At 42.7% G+C, this 21,617-nt stretch overlaps 1 protein-coding gene across 2 annotated transcripts in view; it reads right to left on the bottom strand.

Moving 5' to 3' along the window:
- The window catches only part of Zbtb40 (zinc finger and BTB domain containing 40), an 81,022-nt gene that overhangs the window by 16,536 nt on the left and 42,869 nt on the right, over positions 1-21,617 (bottom strand). For both annotated transcript variants that reach the window (XM_045149427.1, XM_045149426.1), the window contains exons 4-10: positions 10,204-10,396; positions 9,483-9,625; positions 5,245-5,437; positions 3,638-3,774; positions 2,479-2,680; positions 1,666-1,799; positions 4-172 (exon numbers count right to left, since the gene is read on the bottom strand). In XM_045149427.1, the coding sequence (XP_045005362.1) occupies positions 4-172; positions 1,666-1,799; positions 2,479-2,680; positions 3,638-3,774; positions 5,245-5,437; positions 9,483-9,625; positions 10,204-10,396 (1,171 nt within the window). The remainder of the gene's footprint in view (positions 1-3; positions 173-1,665; positions 1,800-2,478; positions 2,681-3,637; positions 3,775-5,244; positions 5,438-9,482; positions 9,626-10,203; positions 10,397-21,617) is intronic.

Here is a 21,617-nt window from a genome sequence, read left to right as displayed (position 1 = left end):
TACCAGTGTATGCCAGCTCCTGCATGATGGGTTGCAAGCGGGGGAATGAACTGTGGACAGTGCACAGGAGGCGACAGAGTGCAACAGCTGAGACTGACTTCTCCCTGGCTCTGCTCAGCACTGCTCTGAGGGAAGCTTCAGGGCTGGCTGTCTCCAAGGAAATGCTCAGCATCTAAATGGATTCCACAAGACAGAGGCACCAGTTTAACACCAGCAGATTCTCTCCATGGCAAAAAACACTTCATTCTGGAAGATCTAGCTGCATCTATAAGTGGTTCACACTTCTTGTGATACATGTGGACAGACAAGGAAATTAGAAGGAAAAAAGGGGAAGCACATATCAAGATAGATGTACAAATAGAGATGCATTAGTGTTTTCTGTAAGAATTACCTTCATGGTAACTAGGATCCTCCCCAAGAGCTTTTCTAGATTCTACATGAAAAAGCCCAGAGAGCTATAGGATTTGGCAGCAGCTGCTTCTGTTAAGGAGATCAGGATAATTTTTCATAATATATAATTGTCTCAATGTCTAGAAGTAATTCTGTGCGAATAGTGGCTTCGTATTTTTAGACAGTCAGATGTACTCTTTTAACCATCATTTTCTTTCATAAAGAACTCAGCGTTTTAAAGCAGGTTCAAATAGGGGCTTTAAAGAGGCCAAGAATATGATTTCAAAGCTGTCCTCTTTCAGAATGTTAGAGCTATCAGCAGAGAGTCAGCACACTGAGAAAATAAAGCGAAGCCATCCACAGATGGCCACATGGAATTTTCATTTTGGAAGATATTTTATTTCTGCTCTTTTCAAGTCTGTCTAAATAAACCTGATATCCCTGGAGGCAGGCATGAGACTAATTAGTGAGGCTAAAACGATCAACTGCAGAGGCCCCAGCTCTGAAGTACATGGCGCTCTGGAGAGAGGCGGGAAGATGAGCCTTTCCTCTGGAGCCCCACAGAAACGTGCACCGCCTTCTTCCTGTCTGAGAGGCAGACCAAGGTGGGCTGAAACCTGCCCTTCTCCTATGTGGATCAAACGGACACTACAGGTACATCTCTAGATTATTTGATGTTCATTATTCTTTGCTGCTCAAGACACACACGATCCTGGGCTGGACACCATAAATCCTTCTCAGTTCCCTCCTGGATTTTCTGGGACTCTGGCCACATCATGAGAAACCTGACAGAAAATGAGCTGGCACTAAATGTTATCCCATATGGGTAAAAGCTTTGTTCTGTGTTTATCTTGGTTCCTTCAAGAAGCCAGAAAGAACATGTAATAAGACCAACTTTCTTTTCCTTCATCTGAAAGCAGCTGCTTTTGAGAACGTGGTAAAAAGACAGAATCACTGTTTCCCTTGAAATGTATCTAGGCTTGGACACTTGGAAGAAATGTAAGTTTAAGTTGCATGACTGGTTTCAAATTCTGGCTTTGTGCTTACTTGTGGGAGAGTCCTAGACATGTGACTTAACTGTTTAGAGCCTGAACTCCTTTGTAAAAGGAGGTATCCTCATTTATTACTCAGAGCTGGAGGGCTACAAGCAGAGGTGTTAGGAAAAACTTAGCAGGGTGCTAGGCACACATCTGCAGAGAATGAAGATAGTCCCAGGCTCTACCCTGCAAAATTCTCCAGAATGTGACTGCTCCCCCTACCCCCTCATACACATACCTCTTTCATGGTCTCAGCCAGGTGCTCTTCCTCTGAGGAAAAGTGCTTGAGCTCGAACTTCTGCTGGATGACCTCTGTGATCAACTTGCTATGCCTCAGGATTATTTCCAAGACAGCACTTTCTGGGGAGGTCACTGAAAAGATAGGGAAACTGGAAATTCAGCCAAACCGTGGATGCCATTTTCTCTTTCACCTCGCTATTCCATTTTTTGTTTTTTGACGTAGGATCTCACTCCCTCTAGCTCTGGCTGACCTGAAATTCATTATGCCATCTCAGAGTGGCCTTGAACTCATGGAGATCCTCCTACCTCTGCCTCCCAAGTGCAGGGATTAACAGTGTGCGTCACCATGCCTGGCTTCTGTTCCATTTTTCACAATGAGAACACATCTCATCTGCCTCCTCTCTGGGCTTGAGGGAGAAGTAAATGGCCAACAGCACTATACTAGAGAAATAATGAACTAAGCATAGAATAACTACTGGGTCATTCCTTGCTTTTTTTGACATGTAAATGTTGCATATATTTACAATGTAATGTTCTGATTACATATACATGTTGTGTACTACTGCAGCCAGGATTCATGTACCTAGCTCCTCAAATATTTCTCTGAACAAATTCAGCTCTTCCTTCTAGCCTCTCTGAAGCACACAGTTACCTTCAGCCACCTTACTGTTCATGAGAGCATGGTAACTTACCTATTGTTACTCCCAAGGGAGGGTCATGGATGACTACCTTAAGAGAGCTCTTCTTAGGTTCTGGGAGATGATGGCTGTCTCTAGTGGGGTAACACCATGGTGAAGGGCAGCCAACTTACCTGCTCGGAAGAAAGCCCTGGCAGCAGGCTCCCTTCCTATCTCTTCAAGGAGCAGGTTCAATGGGCAGGTCTTCGTCTCCTGAGCCGCTAGCAGCAGTTGCCAAATGGCTGTTGCAGACAAAGTCTGTCTTTCCAAAGCGGCTGACAACAAGGAACTAAAGCCACTTGAGCCAGAATCCCGTTTCACGATTGTCTCCATGACCTTCAAGATGCAGTACAAATATGTGTGAGATGCCGGGGTAGGTGGGAGATGAAGATGGCTCAGCCAGTAAACTGCTTGCTACACAAACATGAGAACCTGAGTTTAGACTCTACTACCCACATAAAAGCTGGACATGGGGGCGTGTACCTGTAATCCCAGTGCTGGGGAGGCTGAAAACAGGAGGCTCTCTGGGGCTTGCTAGCCAGCTAGCCTAGCCAAATTGGTAAACACCAGGTTCAGTGAGACTGTTTCAAAAAATAAGGGGGAGAGCAAGCAAGGAAAACACCCAAGACACCTGACATCAACCTCTGACCTCTACATGTATGTGCACGTGCACCTGACCACTAACACACACATACACATGCCAAAGAGAGACACAGACATTATGGCGCTGGGCCAGCTGCAGAGCTGTAAGTCTTGGTACTAGGTTCAGATAAACATTCTGGGGAGGGGTTTTCCAACATCCTTTACCTCTCTCAACCCAAGACATTTCTTTATTTTATTTTATTTTTTTTAATTGAATATACTTCATTGGAAATAGAATAAAGGACATAGGTCAGTGGGTTTAACCACCAGCATATACACACAAAAATTAATTTTTTAGCTGACACATTTCTCACCAAGCAGCTCAGGCTGCCCTTGAACTTGCAATCTTCCTCCCCTCAGCCTTTTGTGTGCAAGATTGTAAGAGTGTGCCAAATCTGGCTAGGGAGACTTTTCATCTGTAACAAAGTTCTTCATTCTTTTTCTTGAGTGTCTTTCTGTCTTACTATTGAAATCACAACTCTGCTACATGGTACTTTGCCTCAGAAAATGAGTCACCTTTTATTTCTTTTTTTCTGCTTAGCATTTCTCAACAAGCTATGCATGTGTATTTATAGCAAACGTAAATGAATATGTGTACATATGCATGTATGTATTCATAGTTTCCCTCCTTGCTCTCCCTCTCATGCTTACCTCTCTCTCTTCAGGAGCTAGGCTCTTCACATTTGAGATCACCTTTAGTAACACCTGGTTGTCTGTGAAAATCTCAGCGAGGTTTTCATGATACTGTTTCAATAGCTCAGCACCATAATCATCAGGGCTTGGATGGACTGTAAGGATATGAGAAAACAATATTGCATGATGCAGCAAGACTCCCATAGAGCTTCTCCTACAGTGGACAAGGGAGGTTGGGGGGGGGGGGCACACAAAAGAATTGTCTTTGCAGTGGAGTCAACCTCACAGCCAGCCTGGAGCCTCACACATGCGGTTCAGACTGCCCCTGGTCTACACTGAGTCACCTAGTGCCCCAGAGTCATAAAATCATTCACACTTTGAAAGCCTGTGCCTGGTAGTAGCAAGCAGTTGCTCTATAGGGGGGTGATGAGAAGGCAGCACTTGCAAGAGACTCAGATGTACAGATGCGAGGGCTGCTACTCGTGACGCCTGAGGTAAAGGACCCGTGTGGTGATTGCAAACACAAGTAGCTGCAAGTCAAGATGCTGCTGTGATGCTGAGCGGCTGTTCTGTTTAGATGCCCTCTGAGCCCATCTGTTAGGCGGTCTCTCTCAAGAATCTGTATTTCCTTGGAAGTAAAGACAAATCCAGACAGTTGGGTATCTCCCTTGGCTTTGCAGGGACTTAAATTCCATGTGCGTGTATGTAAGGGTGCACATGCCATAGGGACACATGCTCTAAGGCCAGAGGAGAATGCAGGAATGCCCTCTATCGCTCTTCTGCTTTGTGTTCTTGAGACTGAGTCTCTCACTGAACCTGGAGCTTCTGTCTTTTGGCCAGGCTGCTGGCCAGCAAGCCCCAGTGATTCTATTGTCTGTCCCCTCAGGACTGGGGTTACAGGCATGCAGAACATGCCTGGTTTCTATATGGGAACTGGAGATTGAACGTGGGTCTTCATGCTTGCTCATGCACTCTGAACCATCTCCCCAGCCTCTAGATATTTCTATTTCCCTCTTGACACAATAAATCTACTTCTGGAAACTAACCCTAAGAAATGATCTAAAGGCAAAGACCATGGCCTGCCTGTATTGTGCATGGTGACAATGCTTATGAAATCAACTGTAACTCGCCCAGTGCCAGACATCATTTTTAGTGGCCGTGGAAATGAATGTGACAGGTCTTATTCTTACAGATTCCAGAGAAGATGTGGATGAGAAAGATGAAGCTGCTTAAGGTAAGAGAGCTGCAAAATGGTGGAGTCAGGCTGCAAAGCCAGGCTGTTGAGACCCTAAGACCCACAGTCATAACCACTGTACCACATCTGTCTCCAAACGAGGCACACCAACACACTTACACACCCTTAGGATGGAAAAGTACAGCCTCCATGGGGCCCCCAGGGGACAGCCTAATAGAGAAGAGTTGTTCTTAAGACTTCAGATACAGACTTCACACAGACTGAGAATTACTTATTTGTACAACCTAGTTTCTGCTCTGCAATGCCATTTCTTAAGATTATCTCACCTCCCCAGCATGGAGCTGGGGGCGGGGGAGGGAGGAGAGCATGTTAAGTTGTTATTTCTCTGAAGGCCTAGTTCCTGTCCAGAGAGTGCACAATTAACTAATACCTGTGGTTCTGGGCGAAATGGCTAATTTTTGCAAATTCTCTAGCAGAAGGCTCAAGTTTGGGAACGTCGCCTTCACAGCCTGGAGGAGTTTTACCAAGCTCTCAGCAGTCAGGGTCTTCTCTTCAGTTATTCTCTGCAACAAATTCTCCACTGTCTCCTGGGGTGTTCCGCCCTCACAGCAATTCAGAATCACCTGCAGGGGTAAGCAATCAAGCAGACACCAGTTACTGGCAATTCAAAATGTATCTGACACACTGCAGGAAAAGCCAGCAAGACGGCATTACAGGATGCCCTGTCTCCATGTCCTCCCTGCTAGTCTCTAGCACCACTTTCTGTCCAAGTCCCTTCCTTATTCTGTTTAAATAAAAATCCACAGCATTCTCTACACAAGTAGCTTTATGAAAACATTTCCCAATTACCAGTGTGCATTATTCTTTGCTTCCATCTGCTTATATTTTTTGAAAAACTTAAAATAATTTTTGGGATAGTCTTACTGTCTAAACCCTAGCACACCTTGAATTTGCTCCATAGCCTCGGCTGCCCTTGAACTTATGGCAATCCTCCTGTCTTAGTCTCCCACAGGCTAGCACTGCAGGCATGCACTACCATACTCAGCTAAAAACCTTCTTATGCTGGTCTACATGATACGGTACATAGCATGTAACCTGAACTGTATCTTTAAAGAGATTTAACTTGTTCAAAGCCGGGCATGGTGGCACATGCCTTATTCCCAGCATCAGAGAGGCAGAGACTGGAGGATAGCAGTGAGTTCAGGTCACCCTGAGACTACATAGTGAATTTCTGGTCAGCCTGGACTAGAGCGAGATCTTATTTTGAAAAACCAAAAAACAACAACAAAAGATTTAGCTTGTTCAGACCCTGAGAATGAAAACAGATTGGAACCTAATTAACACATTTAAAATGTTTCACTATCTCTGTCCAATAAAGTTTATGATAGTACAGGTCATAATTTTAAGGGGAAAAATCTATTATTTGACTACCTTTTACTTTGTTTGCATGACTTGAATATCAGAAAATTTAGTGTGTGGCTCCTAAATAACAAAATAATAAAATCGATTTTTTTTTTTTTTTTTGACAGAATGTTGGTATGCATGCCAGGCTCTTGCTCTGTACCAGACCGGCCTCAAACTCTGGGTATTCCTGTTGACTCAGCAGCCACACTCCATTCCCAGTGCTGAAATTAACATGCCCTGATTCTTGTGAATTTTTTTTGTCCATTTTTTTCACTCAGTGGCCACATAGAAACAGTTCCACTCTCTTGTTCTTCCCTTGGTGTGCCAATGGCTTTCGGAGTCAAAAGGTCACAGAGCTCTAGTAAAAGATTGAAAAATAAAATGTGACAAATACTTCCCTATTACAATAGCATATTTCTTAATGGACCATGCACAATACAGGGGATTACTTCAATATAGGTAATCCAAAGATTTACAGTGACAGAACTGTGAGCTTTCCTTTGGGAAATGCCAGCTCAGCAAATCAGTCATGAGAGTATTGCCAGCAGATGCCATTATCAAATTAACTCCCATTTTAAAATAATGAATTTAGCTTTAAAATCAAATTGGATATGTGTGTGTGTGTGTGTATAAAATATATACATATATATAGTAAATCAAGTTGTCATATTCCCTGTCAGTACAGAGCACAGATGTTCTCATTGGGTAAGGTCTAATATGCAATAGACTTCCGCTAAATGAATCATAATTTAAAATATAAGAGTTTGGGCTAGAAAGATGGCTCGGCAATTAAGGCTCTTGCCTGCAAAGCCAAAGGACCCAGGTTCGATTCTACAGGACTCATGTACAGAACCCATGCACAGTGGCCCATGCATCTGGAGTTCTTTGCTGCAGCTGGTAGCCTTGGTGTGCCCATTTATTCTCTCTCTCTCTGCTTCTTTCCCTCTCCCTCAAATAAATGAGTAAAAATAAAATATTTTAAAAAATAAATAAAAATATAAGATCTTGAAATTAAAACTCAACTGACTTTTGTACAATCTTCATTCCAAAGCAGTCATCTGATGCCCAGTGAAGCACAGTAGGCACGGGTTTTATAGCCAGACTGACCCACTATGTTCCAGTCCTGGCATTCATTTCTGTGACTGTGGGCCAATAATTTCATTTGCCTCATATACAGACAAAGATAACACCACCAACTCTTGTATAGTCATTTACAGGATTCTATAAGATGAGGCTGTTGTTTGTACAGCCTGGTGTAACTCCTAGGCCACGTATGCTCCTTAAGAAATGACAGTGTGCTGATACTCACAGGAGCTACCTGCAAGTGTGGAGAGGATATGAAGTCCTAAGACTGGCCAAAACAGAGGCTCTCATAGACAGCTTACCCACCCTAAGCTCCTGCTTCTAAAATAAGGGTAAGATCTATCCATGAGGTCATACAGCTGTTGGGAGGGAAAAGTCAGTAATATTTAAAGGGTCTTCAGTATAATGCTTAGCACATAGTAAGCAATAAATAGGTAGGGGCTACAAAGACTACACTTACATTTCTCTTCTTCATTTCCTGTAAAAAGAACTCAAAGTATTATAAATAAAGCCAGGCACAATAGGCATAATTTCATAAAAGAAGTTCTGAAAGGCCTGGGCACATGGTCCCCAAGACATGGTGAGTGTGATTACAGATAGACATTCACCTCCTCACTTCCACCTGGTTAGGCTGCTTCATTCTTCTCAAGACAAGCAGCTAATGCAAATCTCATGGACACCCAGCTTAAGAAGTGTCTCTGTGATTTAGAACTAATTTAAGTTCTTCTGCTCCAGCCTTTTTTGTCAAGTAAACTGAAAGTGACAGAAGAAAATGACAGTGTGGCCTATCCTACTGCAGAGAATGAGGCTGGGGTTGGCTCTACCTCCAAGTGCTGTTTTACCAAGATAATGGAACAGTTTGGAGTCCATGTTCCATCTAGCTCATCAGGAAGAGGTTGGGAGGAATAATCAACTGAAATCTCCTAACAGGGAGTCAGGGACTTCTAGTGCTGTAAGCAACTTACTTAAAATGCATACTTGAGATTATCCCTAATTTAAATCTCAGGAGAAAAACAGGAGTTACTTTTTTTCTGTTTTATTATCTTTGGCTAAGTTCAAAAAACTTCAAAATTAAATATAATTTCCAAAATATAATTTTGAGATTAAAGGTTATTCCCCTCATCGGCCTCTGTGGGCACACAATATAAGATGACTAGGATCTAGGCATCAAGATGAATTCAGCACTCAGCCATTATACCAGTGCTTTCAAGACGCCTCTCCGGACGTTTAAGACACATCCTACAGTTCTAAGAATTGATGCCACAAAAGTTCTCTATCCCCATCCTTCCTTCCAGACATAGACATATTTTTAGCACAAAGTTGAAATCAATACCACCAACAAATACAGTTATCTAGTTGCCCTGAGAAGTCATGCTAGCAGTTTTATGAGGATTTTAGCAGATAGCTTGTGGGAGAGTAAATTGGTGCGACCTTCCTGAAGGGCAATTTGGCAATGTGCACCAAACACTTTCATACTCTATTCTGAAATTCTGCTGACAAATTATTCTAAGGGGATAACACTGAGATGCATGTAGAGCTTTAGCAACAAGAATGTTCTCTGCAAAATCATTTGTAGCAGAAAAAGTTGGCAACAAATGCTCAAGAATAAGTAATTAGTGACTTATAATATGCCCATTAGAATATAACGTAGCTACCAGAACCCATGCTGTAGGTACAGAAATGCACACACACTGAACAAACAACCAAGAAGAGGAAGAACTATGAGCCTGTATAACCCCTCTTAGCAGGGCTTAAAGCATGTACAAGCTCAAATCTGTTAGCTGATAATCATTTCCAAGTGGTGAAATTTGATGTTTTCTTTTTGTTTGTTTTCTTTCCTCTATTATCTACCTATTAATTATGTATAGTTTCTGTACACAAATGCCAAAATAATCACAAATGTGCCTTGACTTTCCTCACTTGGCACAGCTGCTTCTAGGGTGTCACTGGGTTGGAGCAGGAACAGCATGTTTTATCCATCCACCCACCCAGGTGTCGTGCGGCTACAAGGTGCTCAGCCTCAGTGAGCTTCAGCAAGTGACATATGGGGGCATGTGCCATGAATCTGAACTTCAGGGCAATTGCTGTGCAGGAGGTAGAAAACAGTGTGTGGCAAAAGTGCAATGTGCCACAACAGAGGCTTTCAGAGCCAAGTGCTGAGGCGATGCTTGACACAGTTACCCTTTTCTCAGGACCAGGCAGGAATTCCTCCTTGGCTGTTTCCAGGAACTCCACAATAGGTCTCAGCTGTGTTACACAATGTATCAGGTCCTCTTTGTGTTCCAGTAACAGAACAGACAAGGTCTTTCCCTCCCCTGTGCTCCCTGGGGGAGAAAGAATTAGAGACACACAAGAGAAGCTAGTCAATTTGAAGAAAATGACAGCATGGTTTGTCGAGAGAGATCTAACAGAATAGTAAAGTGATTCTCGGCATATCCTGCGCACCTGAATGCAGAATCACCATGGAGAGGAAAATACTTTATTATTCTGTTTAAACTCTATGAAAGGAAAAATGTTTCATTTATCTGTCGAAACACAAAGCTTCAGAGCCAGCCAGAGGTTAACTTCTGGTTGGCAAGGCCAGTGCTTTGTACCTAACCCAAATGAGAGCAACTCCAGCCTTTAAGTGCTGTCAACGAAACAGTCACCTGGGCACTGAAGGCACTACTTAGGACATGTGGCTTTCTGAAAAGCAGGAGGCTGTGATGGCAGAATCCTGTCTGCTGCTAACTAGGGGACAGACATAGCAACTCAGTTAGCCTGGGCATATTCAACACACAGTTTTTGAAATGACATGTAGAACCAATGAGAAAACCATTTAGTAACCAGACCACCAGGTTCCATATCACTGGGTGGGCCTTTAAAAAGCTGGGTCACTCAGTGGTCCATGGCTCCCTCCTACCTTCTGGCTGCACCAGCACCATGTCTTCTGGCTCTTGGGCAGGCAGAGCAGCTTTTACTGCAGGCATGGAATCCTGGCACAGCCTCAGCAATGACACAGCAGCCTGCATATCCAGGCTCTCATCTCGTACTTTAGCCAGGAGTCTCTGGAACACCGAAAGTCCTCCTTCATCCTTGAGACATTCCATTATGGTCTGTGAACAAAGTACCCAGAAAGACAGATTAGTCACCTACAAGAACTACATTTGACCCTCCACCTCCCCGGCAGTTCTCACCCACTGCCCTCATTTGCCTGGCAGCAGGTACAGCAAATTGCACCATCTTGTGCCTCCAGCTCTACCACACAATTCCTCCCTATCACCTCATTCAGGGGCACTTCTGCTTGAAGGCCTGCCTCAGCCATGGCCCCTCCTCTCTGCTGCTTGTCCTTCTGTACTTGTCCCACTAGACTAGAATGGTCGATTACTTTTTTCTCCTACTACCTTTCCTGAAAACAAGGGATATGCTTTCTAGGGCTCTCTATCCTCAGCAAGTAGCACAGACCAGCACACAGTAGGTCTTCAGTGTGTTTTTAACAAACTCCAATGCACTTCTCACCTAGTTATACCTTTCTGAAACTTATGACAGTGAGCATTTCTCAGGCAAAGATATCTGAATTTCAAATCGAGTGAACTGTCATTTTATTACTTGAAAATGCAATTAAAATCTAGCAAGTTAGGAAAAAGAACATTTTAAGTCATTCATATTATAAATGATAGACTATTTAGAAAGACATGGGCCCTATTACTTTTAGATATATTCTGCAATAAGGCTAACAATGTGTTGGCTTATAGGTGCCAGCTGTCAAGGAACATGCTTCACATATTAATTATCCCATGTTAACGACTGCTTCCCCTCCTAAGGAGCTTCAAAGTGTCTTCCTATAACCAGCTCACACACAGACAGCCTTGCCTCTGGCGTTGAGCCACCTGACCTTCCTGTGGCACTTGGCCTCACTACTGCCTCCAAATCACATTCTCCTCTGTCTTCATGACACTACAGTCCCATGTTGAGAATTCACCTTTGGACCAGCTCTTTTCAGCTTCTCCCAAATCCATACCTGTAAGCAGAACCAGGACTGGCCTAAACCCTTATTATTTGGGAAGACAGAGTCTTATGTAGCTCAGCTGGTCTCAGACTTGTGATCCTCCTGCCTCAACCTGTGAATGCTTTCTTTTCTCTTCCTTATGTAAAGCCCTCATATGTGCAATCCTCATGCTCCTTTATGCAGCCAGCCATGAACACAAGCTCTGGTCTCATGATCTGTTTGGATCTAGGGTCACAAAGCTCTGTGAGACATGCCTTAGATTCCAGGGGCTCGGGCCACACATCAAACAATATTCCAGGCCAGAGTAAATTATTGACAAGCCTAGTGGTCAAACAGATGAAACTAGCATTCCTTCCTTTGGGGCTGACAGAACATTTATTACATAAATGGGAGGATGGCCAATGACATGGTAGGGCCAATAGCATTACTTTGGCAAAATTTTTTTTTTTTAAATCAGGTTACAAAAATGGATTTTTTTGGGGGGGGGGGCTAGAGACCCTGCATCTCTCTCTAGTCTAGAATGACCTAGAATTCACTGTATAGTCTCAGGCTGGCCTCAAACTCATAGCAATCCTCATACCTCTGCCTCCCTAGTGCTAGGACTAAAGGTGTGTACCACCACACCCAGCAACAAAAATGGAATTTTATATGATAGTTAAATGTGTAATTTTTAAACGTTTTTTTTTTCTTCTTTATTTGAGAGCAACAGAGAGAGAGAGAAAGAGGCAAATAGAGAGAATGGGCATGCCAGGGCTTCCAGCCATTGCAAACGAACTCCAGACGTGTGCGTCCCCTTGTGCATCTGGCTAACGTGGGTCCTGGGGAAACGAGCCTTGAACCAGGGTCCTTAGGCTTCGCAGGCAAGCACTTAACCGCTAAGTCATCTCTCCAGCCCAAAATGTGTAATATTTTTATTACTCTTTTTAAAGGTACATATCTATACTACAGTATAATAATCTACACTAACGTTCCATTAGAAAATAACTTCCATGAGCATTAGGTAGTTCACCTTCTATTCCAAAAATAAAATAAATAAACAGCTGGGTGTGGTGGTGTACACCTTTAATCCCAGCACTCCAGAGGTTGAGGTAAGAGGACAGCTGGGAGTTTGAGGCCAACCTGAAACTACATAGCAAATTCCAAGTCAGCCTAGCTTACAGTGAGGCCCTATCTTAAAACAAAACAAAACAAAACTAACCAACAAATAAAAAATCATGCCTCTGGAATGAAGGGATGGCTCAGCAGTTAAAGGTACTTGTTTTCAAAGCCAGACAGCCTGGGTTCAATCCCCCAGTACTCATGTAAAGCCAGATGCACAGAATGAGCATGTCTAGAGTTCATTTGCAGTGGCAGGAGCCCCTGATAACCCATTCTCTATCTGTTCCCTTTTCTCTGTCTCTCTCTCTCTCTCTCTCTCTCAAATAAATAAATAAAATATATTAATAGAAATAAAGATATCAGTTAATTGCTTAATCCCCTTTGGCCAAATTAACTCAACTTTCATACTTTTTTGTTAGCTGGCATATAATCTCAGAACTCCCTTAACTGACAGCAGACAGGGCCCTGAAGTTAACAGCCTGCAGAACAGCAACCAGAACCCTGCCTCCTGGTATTCACACCCTTAGGCTTCTCCTGATAACTTGTTTCTGAAGAAAGGAATAAGGCAAAAGCAATGGGATGGTCCTTGAAGTTAGATTACTATGACTCACATCTGGCCTGTGTGTGTGTGTGTGTACGCACATGTGGACAGGCATGCATATGAAGGAGCATGGTGTGAGTGAACATGCATATGGGTCACTGTGCTCACCTGCTATCTCTTTCTGCTCTGCTCTGCTCTAGGGAGAATCCCTTGTGAATGAATGGCACCCCTGGCTGCAGTCAGTGAGTAGTGCGGGTGTGGACCTTCTGGCATCTGGTAATAGCCATGGGAGTGAGCTCCCCAAATGAGCCTGGAGATGCCCACAGCCCAGGCTGACATCTCAGCTGCAGCTGCAGCCTTGTGAGACTAAAGCCAGAGGACCCAACCAGGCTCCATCTGAACTGTGGGAATCAATCTGTTGTTTCAAGGCTGGTAAATGTTTCAGTCACTTCATACACAGCACATAACAGAGACCCATTCATTACTAATACCTTCAATAAACATGCTTCTTCTATTTTTCCTTGCTTTCTTTCCTTTGTTTTATTGTCTCTTAATTGATATCACATATAGCTACCTCATTCCAGCCCAGGCCAGGACTTTTTGTTTTTTCTTTCTTTCTTTTTTGGCCTAAATCTCTCGGAATACCCCAATCCTCCTCTATGGGTATGTGTGAGTCTGAGTCTGGCATTAGCATGTGAGCTGAGGGAGTGATGCTTTCACCAGCAGTGGCTTCCAAAGAGCTGCTCATTATCCTCTCTGCTGTCTCTCCCTCTGCAGAACCACTCAGCAGTGAAATTAAAACATTTGTTAACTTCATTGCTCAGCAGTGGTGCTGGGGTGACCATCTGGGAAGAGAAGCAGGGGTGGGCTGATGACAGGCCCGGGAGGGAGCAGTCAGCTGCCTGGACAGCCAGTGCTATGGCAATTACCCCAGGCTCACTGGGGCTCTGCAGGGCAGTAGGCTCTTTGCTGAAACTAAGCTCAGCCCAAATAGAAGGATGCCACATACTGCCACTGCCACAGGCTGCTATCACGTAACAGAGCTCCCAGGGCCGAACCAAACCAGTTTTGTCAAAGCAGCTGAGTTCTGTTAATCATGTATTTGGAATACCTATGACCATTAGGAAGTTGTAAGTACTTCAATAAATTCATGTCAACACAAAAAAGACTACCTATAGGAAACATGGGTCAATGTATTTAAAAATGACAGTTTCCTTTCCTTCTATGACACAGAAAAACCCAGCCAGCCTTGCCCTGAACACAAGTGTTTTCATTGAATTTTAAAACTTTCATCAGTTTCTTTCTTTTTTTTTTTTTGACCCACCACTTTTAGATTTGTTTGGGGTACATTGTTGTGCACTTGAGCCTCCCTCAGATAGATTCCAGGTAACAGAAATAATGATACAGATGAGGCTGGGGATGGGGATGGCTCAGTGGTAGTATGCCTGCTCAGCATGAACAAGGTACTGGTACAATCCCCATACTACACACACACACACACACACACACACAAGGGGGGGGGAGGGACACTACAATAGCTCCACACCATAATGGACCCAGGAGACTTGTTGCCAACATCCCTTTTCACACCAGTCCCAGGTGGCATTCCTATTGTTACCTTCAGATGTGCACCAGAGGTTAAGGAACTTGCCTTAAGTCACAAAGCTGGTAAGCTGAGTAGCCTGGAAGAAATACTAATAAATTAAACCCATTTACACTGGATTCTACCACTTACTACAATCAGTGTCACTGAGTGCTGGGTAATACGCAGGCAATGTGGACCAGTCTTCTTGGTCTCAATGATGACTATGTAGACTGACACATAGTAGAAGCTCACAAGTTTATGTGAACAAGATTCCTTTTCCTTAGAACTCTACATCAGCTTCTGGTCTGCAGCAGCATATGTCAGACTTAATGACCAACATATCTGGAAAAAGACCAACTGACTTTGACCTCTCCCAGACCTGTACAAGGAATGCCATTCACTTACTCTCAAGTAGTTACCCCAGGCAGTGAGCAATGTCCTTACAACACAAACCTTCCTACTACACAAACCTCACACAAACCTCCAAAGTGGTGACAGGGTCGAAAACAGTAGGTTCACAGAAATGGAAAAACTAGCCTTTGAAATACAGTTGAAGGAGAAAATATTACTATGTCTTCAGATTTGGGAGTCTTTCTAGAACTTTATATGAAAAGTGAATCAAGCAGCCCAGAAATTAATATTGCAAAGTTAGTTCCTTTTTTCAAGAAAGGCCACTTTAATTAATTAAAAATAAATTAATTAAAAGCAGGGGCATGACTAGGAATAAAGAAGGAAGGCAATTACAAGTTGTAGCCCAAACTGAAAAAAGTATGAGTCTAGCTAAAACAAGAATTTTCCTTAGTTCAGCCAGAAAGCTTGAGCCACTACTTGCTTTTTCAAATAGGCAAAGGATGTTACACTGGGGTCCTGGTGGCAGGAGACACTTTCGTATACCAGCCTCCAGATGGCTCCATAATCAGCTTGCTGTGGCTTCACACAATTCCAATGCCCTGCCTCTTCTCCTATGGTGGCAATCATCACTCAGGGAAAGGCCTTGCCACCTTCCATCACGATTGTTAGGAAAACCATCAGCGTCCTCCTAGAACTCAATCCAGGCCAGATGTGTGCCCTGCATCTGTGTCTCAACGAAGCACCACATCACTCACCAGGTACAACAGGCCTGAGATCACACAGCCAGGTAGGTTATTTCTACTGTTGCCAAATTATGTTATGGTGGCTAGTCCAATGTCAAAAAAATAACCAATGGCAAAAACCAACCAAACAAACAAACAAAAAACCCCCACAAAGTGTGTTAGGGGTAAAAAATGTGTTAACAGAAAAAGAAAACACAAAAAAGTCCTTTAAGGTTGTACTAAAACTTCAAATATGTTAAACAACTGAATGTTCTTGAGATCTTGTGACAATGTCTGTGCACACCCCATCTAGTACACATGTTTTGGCAGGAGGCCTTCACTGTGAAGTTGCTCTGTAACAATAGGGACTAGAGTAGCCTCAGGTTTTCTCCCTAGCAACAGGAGAGCTCAGTGCTTGGCTCCTACCAGCTTCCCAGTGAGCTAAATCAAGAGGCAGAGTGACACCTGGAGAAAACCTGGTCAGTGGCTTCCCCTAACACTGAAAGGTGCCGGCATGGATGTTATGCCATCTGCCATCATATGGGATGAGGTATGTGGATCATTCACTTCTCCAGCAGTGCTTCTCAAAATGTGGTCCACAAACCCCAAGAGAGCAAGCCACAGAGAACTTAGAGACACATCCCTGATTTTATATATTTCATGTAGATTACAACATTATTCTGGAGACTGGCAGCTCCTAGAAACAACCCCTTCACTTCAGGAAGGTATTTTCACTGGGAATGGCAGCTATCTGAAAGTGTACCTTCTGGATTAAGCCCAAGGCCACAACAAACCATCTTACATGTCAGAGTAAACAACTATAGCACCAGGATACTATAGCACTAAGTGAAAGGGGCTGAAAGACAGAGTAAGTCTACAAATACGGATGTAATGTATAAGTAAATGATAAAAGTTGCTACCTTTTGAACTCCTACTGTGTGCCTGGTATTTTACTGATTTCACGTAAATAATCCTAATGAGTTCATGATGATCCCATGATGTATGGACAACATACCCAGTTTATAAAGAAAGAACCTAAGGTATGTAAAGACTAAGCTGCTCAAGGTTACACTGCCAGAAAGTGGTGAAGCCAGGTAAGTAAAACTGTTATGTTAATACACTATTCGAGAGTGAGAAAGAAGGAATGTATGACAGCAGGGATGAGTCTCCACTGATTATGTTAAATAAAAGCAACTAGGTGAAAAAGAATACATATTCCATTAAATGTACACAATACTAAAAAAAAAACTTATCTAAATTGATAGAAAGCCAATGAGAATATTAAAGACCAGCTTCTTAAACTATAAGTTGCAACCTTATTTGGGGTGGCATAACTGAAGGTAGAGATCATTAAAAAAATGGTAACAAGGGCTGGAGAAATGGCTTAGTGGTTAAGTGCTTGCCTGTGAAGCCTAAGGACCCCGGTTCGAGGCTCTATTCCCTAGGACCCATGTGAGCCAGATGCACAAGGTGGTGCATGCATCTGGAGTTCATTTGCAGTGGCTGGAAGCCCTGGCGCACCCATTCTATCTATCTGCCTCTTTCTCTCTCTGTCTGTCGCTCTCCAATAGATAAATAAAAATAAACCAAAAAAATGGTAAAAAAAAAAAAATGGTAACAAGAGCTGGAGAGATGGCTTAGCGATTAAGGCACTTGCCTGCAAAGCCAAAGGACCCAGGTTCAATTCCCCAGTCCCTACGTAAAGCCAGATGCACAATGTGGCACATGTGTCTGGAGTTTGTTTGCAGTGGCTAGAGGTCCTGGCACACTCAATTCTTTCTTTTCTCTTTCTCTCAACATAGTACAAAAAAATTTTTTAAATGGTAACAATACAAGGTTTCTAAACAATCAACAACCAAAATCAATTCAAAATTAATTCAAAATCAAACATAATGAAGCTGAGGCACTTCTGGCTGTACTCCTGTGTTACATCAGGAGGCTTTACTGCAGCCTTGACTCTGAACACATGTCCAATTTGCATAGCGTATGCCATCACAACAAGCAACGCCAATAAGCACTGTCTGAAACACCTCAGCTCCGACTTCAGACCACTGTAAACTATGAATTTCATTATTTATTTATTTATTTATTTATTTATTTATTTATTTATTTATTTATTTATTTGAGAGCAACAGACACAGAGAGAAAGACAGATAGAGGGAGAGAGAGAGAATGGGCGCGCCAGGGCTTCCAGCTTCTGCAAACGAACTCCAGACGCGTGCGCCCCCTTGTGCATCTGGCTAACGTGGGACCTGGGGAACCGAGCCTCGAACCGGGGTCCTTAGGCTTCACAGGCAAGCGCTTAACCGCTAAGCCATCTCTCCAGCCCTAAACTATGAATTTCAATGTTTCCACTGGACATACAGAGTTTTGTGCTCTTATAGAACCATTCTGGATTACAGAAAGACTTTTAGTGTTTTTCTATCATTTCTCAGCATAGAAATATCAAATAAGTATGCCTTTGGATTTTACTGTTTTAGAATGTTTTATTTTAAAAGTTGCTGAGGGGCTAGAGAGATGGCTTAACAATTAAGGAGCTTGCCTGTGAGGCCTAAAGACCCAGGTTCAATTCCCCAGGACTCAAGTAAGCCAGATGCACAAGGTGGTGCATGCATCTGAAGTGGTTGGAGGCCCTGATATGTCCATTCTCTGTATCTGCCTCTTTCTTTCTCTCAAACAAATAAAAATAAATATTTAAAAGTTGCTAACAGGAATTTCATAAAACACAGCTAAATGAATTCTGGCTTGGAAGTAAAGCACAATTTACAACCATTTCTAAAATTGTTCTGAGCGTACTTTTGCTACCTTGTACCATGTATTTATGCACAGCAGCATGCTCAGCACCGACAATTATAAACTCAAAGTACTGATCAACTCTGAAAAAGTTGAAGATGCTCTATGTCCTGCAGTATCAGATCTAATTCTTTTTAAAAATAGTTTATTCATTTATTTATTGGAGGGAGAGACAGAGAAAGAGGGAGATAGAGAGCATGGGCATGCCAGAGCCTCTAGCCACTGAACGCAAACTCCACATGCACCATGTGCATCTGGCTTACATCGGTACTGGGCAATCAAACCTGGGTCCTTAGGCTTTGCAAGCAAGTGCCTTAACTGCTAAGTCATCTCTCCAGCCCAAGATCTAATTCTTTTTTTTCTTTTCACAAGTTGTATTAACATTTTCCATGATTACAAAAAATATCCCATGGTAAAACTGGATATATATCTGCAGGAGGATGAAAATAGATTCTTCTCTCTCTCCATGTACAAGAATTAAGTCAAAATGGATTAAAGACCTTAACATCAGACCTGAAACTCTGAAACTGCTAGAGGAAAAAGTAAGGGAAACCCTTCAACATATTGGTCTTGGCAAAGACTTTCTGAATACAACCCCAATTGCTCAGGCAATAAAACCACAGATTAATCACTGGGACCCCATGAAATTACAAAGATTTTGCACTGCAAAGGACACAGTGAAAAAAGCAAAAAGGCAACCTACAGAATGGGAAAAACTCTTCGCCAGCTATATATCTGATAGAGGATTAATATCTAGGATATACAAAGAATTCAAAAAGTTAAATAATAAGGAATCAAACAAGCCAATCAAAAAATGGGCTTTGGAGCTAAATAGAGCATTCTCAAAGGAAGAAATATGAATGGCATATAAGCATCTAAAAAAAATGTTCGGGCTGGAGAAATGGCTTAGCGGTTAAGTGCTTGCCTGTGAAGCCTAAGGATCCCGGTTCGAGGCTCGGTTCCCCAGGTCCCACGTTAGCCAGATGCACAAGGGGGTGCACGCGTCTGGAGTTCGTTTGCAGAGGCTGGAAGCCCTGGCGCGCCCATTCTCTCTCTCTCCCTCTATCTGTCTTTCTCTCTGTCTGTCACTCTCAAATAAATAAATAAATAATGAACAAAAAATATTTTTAAAAAAATGTTCCACATCACTAGCCATCAGGGAAATGCAGATTAAAACTACACTGAGATTCCATCTCACTCCTGTCAGATTGGCCACCATCATGAAAACAAATGATCATAAATGTTGGCGGGGATGTGGAAAAAGAGGAACCCTTCTACACTGCTGGTGAGAATGCAATCTGGTCCAGCCATTGTGGAAATCAGTGTGGAGGTTCCTAAAACAGTTAAAGATTGATCTACCATATGACCCAGCTATAGCACTCCTAGGCATAGATATCTGAAGGACTCATCTCATTTCCTTAGAAGTACGTGCTCAACCATGTTTATTGCTGCTCAATTTATAATAGCTGGGAAATGGAACAAGCCTAGATGTCCCTCAACCGATGAGTGGCTAATGAAGATGTGGCACATTTATACAATGGAGTTCTACTCAGTGGTAAAGAAAAATGAAGTTATGAAATTTGCAGGAAAATGGATGGATATGGAAAGGATTATACTAAGTGAGGTAACCCAGGCCCAGAAAGCCAAGCGCCACATGTTCTCCCTCATATGTGGATCCTAGCTACAGATGATTGGGCTTCTGCGTGAGAGGGAAAATACTTAGTAGCAGAGGCCAGTAAGCTAAAAAGGAGACATAAAGGGAAGAGAAAGGAAGGGAGGAGGGTACTTAATAGGTTGATATTGTATTTATGTAAGTACAATGATTAAGATGGGGAGGTAATATGATGGAGAATGGAATTTCAAAGGGGAAAGTGTGTGGGGGGTAGGGAGGGAATTACCACGGGATATTTTTTTATAATCATGGAAAATGCTAATAAAAATTTAAAAAAATATATCCCATGGTAATACCCTCCAGCCCTAGAATGGAATTTCAAAGGGGAAAGTGTGGGGGTGGTAGGGAGGGAATTACCATGGGATTTTTTTTATAATTATGGAAAATGCTAATAAAAATTTAAAAAATAGGGCTGGAGAGATGGCTTAGCGGTTAAGCGCTTGCCTGTGAAGCCTAAGGACCCCAGTTCGAGGCTCGGTTCCCCAGGTCCCACGTTAGCCAGATGCACAAGGGGGCGCACGCGTCTGGAGTTCCTTTGCAGAGGCTGGAAGCCCTGGCGCGCCCATTCTCTCTCTCCCTCTATCTGCCTTTCTCTCTGTGTCTGTCTATCTCAAATAAATAAAAAAAATTAAAAAAATATATCCCATGGTAATACCCTCCAGCCCCCACACTTTCCCCTTTGAAATTCCATTCTCCATCATATTACCTCCCCATCTTAATCATTGTACTTACATATATACAATATCAACCTATTAAGTACCCTCCTTCCTTTCTCTTCCCTTTATGTCTCCTTTTTAACTTACTGGCCTCTGCTACTAAGTATTTTCCTTCTCACGCAGAAGCCCAATCATCTGTAGCTAGGATCCACATATGAGGGAGAACATGTGGCACTTGGCTTTCTGGGCCTGGGTTACCTCACTTAGTAACATCCTTTCCAGATCCATCCATTTTTCGGCAAATTTCATAACTTCATTTTTCTTTACTGCTGAGTAGAACTCCATTGTATAAATGTGCCACATCAAGATCTAATTCTTTATGTAAGCCTATACAAGCACATCCATCTTATTGGTATGCAAATTTGCTTTTGTCTTTAGTAAATGGTCAAATACTATGAATACCAAGGGATTGTTTGAAAATGAATTTGCTTAGGATTTACTATCAGTAAATGTTTGATGTGTATACTTATATATTCAGGGTAACATAAAAAGTTGCCAAGCAAAAAAGTAGTTTTGAATACAAAAGTTTAAGAAGCCTGGACTTGGGAATGGGTGAGTAGAAGGTGATAGGAGAGATGGATTACTAAAGGACATAAATAAACTTCTGGGGGTGATGCATATTTACTGGGACTGTGATGATAGTTCTGGGGCATACAGCAAAAGTGATCAGAGGGCTGCAGAGATAGCCTAGTGGTTAAGGCACTTGGCTGCAAAGCCTAGTATCCATGTTCAAACCCCTAGGTCCCATGTTAAGTCAGACACACAGTGACCCAAGTGCATAATGTTATACATGCGCACAAGAGGGCACACATGTCTGGAGTTCGTTTGCAGTGGCTGAAAGCCCTGGCGC

The sequence above is a fragment of the Jaculus jaculus genome, chromosome 5 (assembly GCF_020740685.1).
Source record: "Jaculus jaculus isolate mJacJac1 chromosome 5, mJacJac1.mat.Y.cur, whole genome shotgun sequence".
NCBI lineage: Eukaryota > Metazoa > Chordata > Mammalia > Rodentia > Dipodidae > Jaculus > Jaculus jaculus.
Note: the sequence above shows the minus strand (reverse complement) of the source record. Positions and strands in the feature narration are given on the sequence as shown.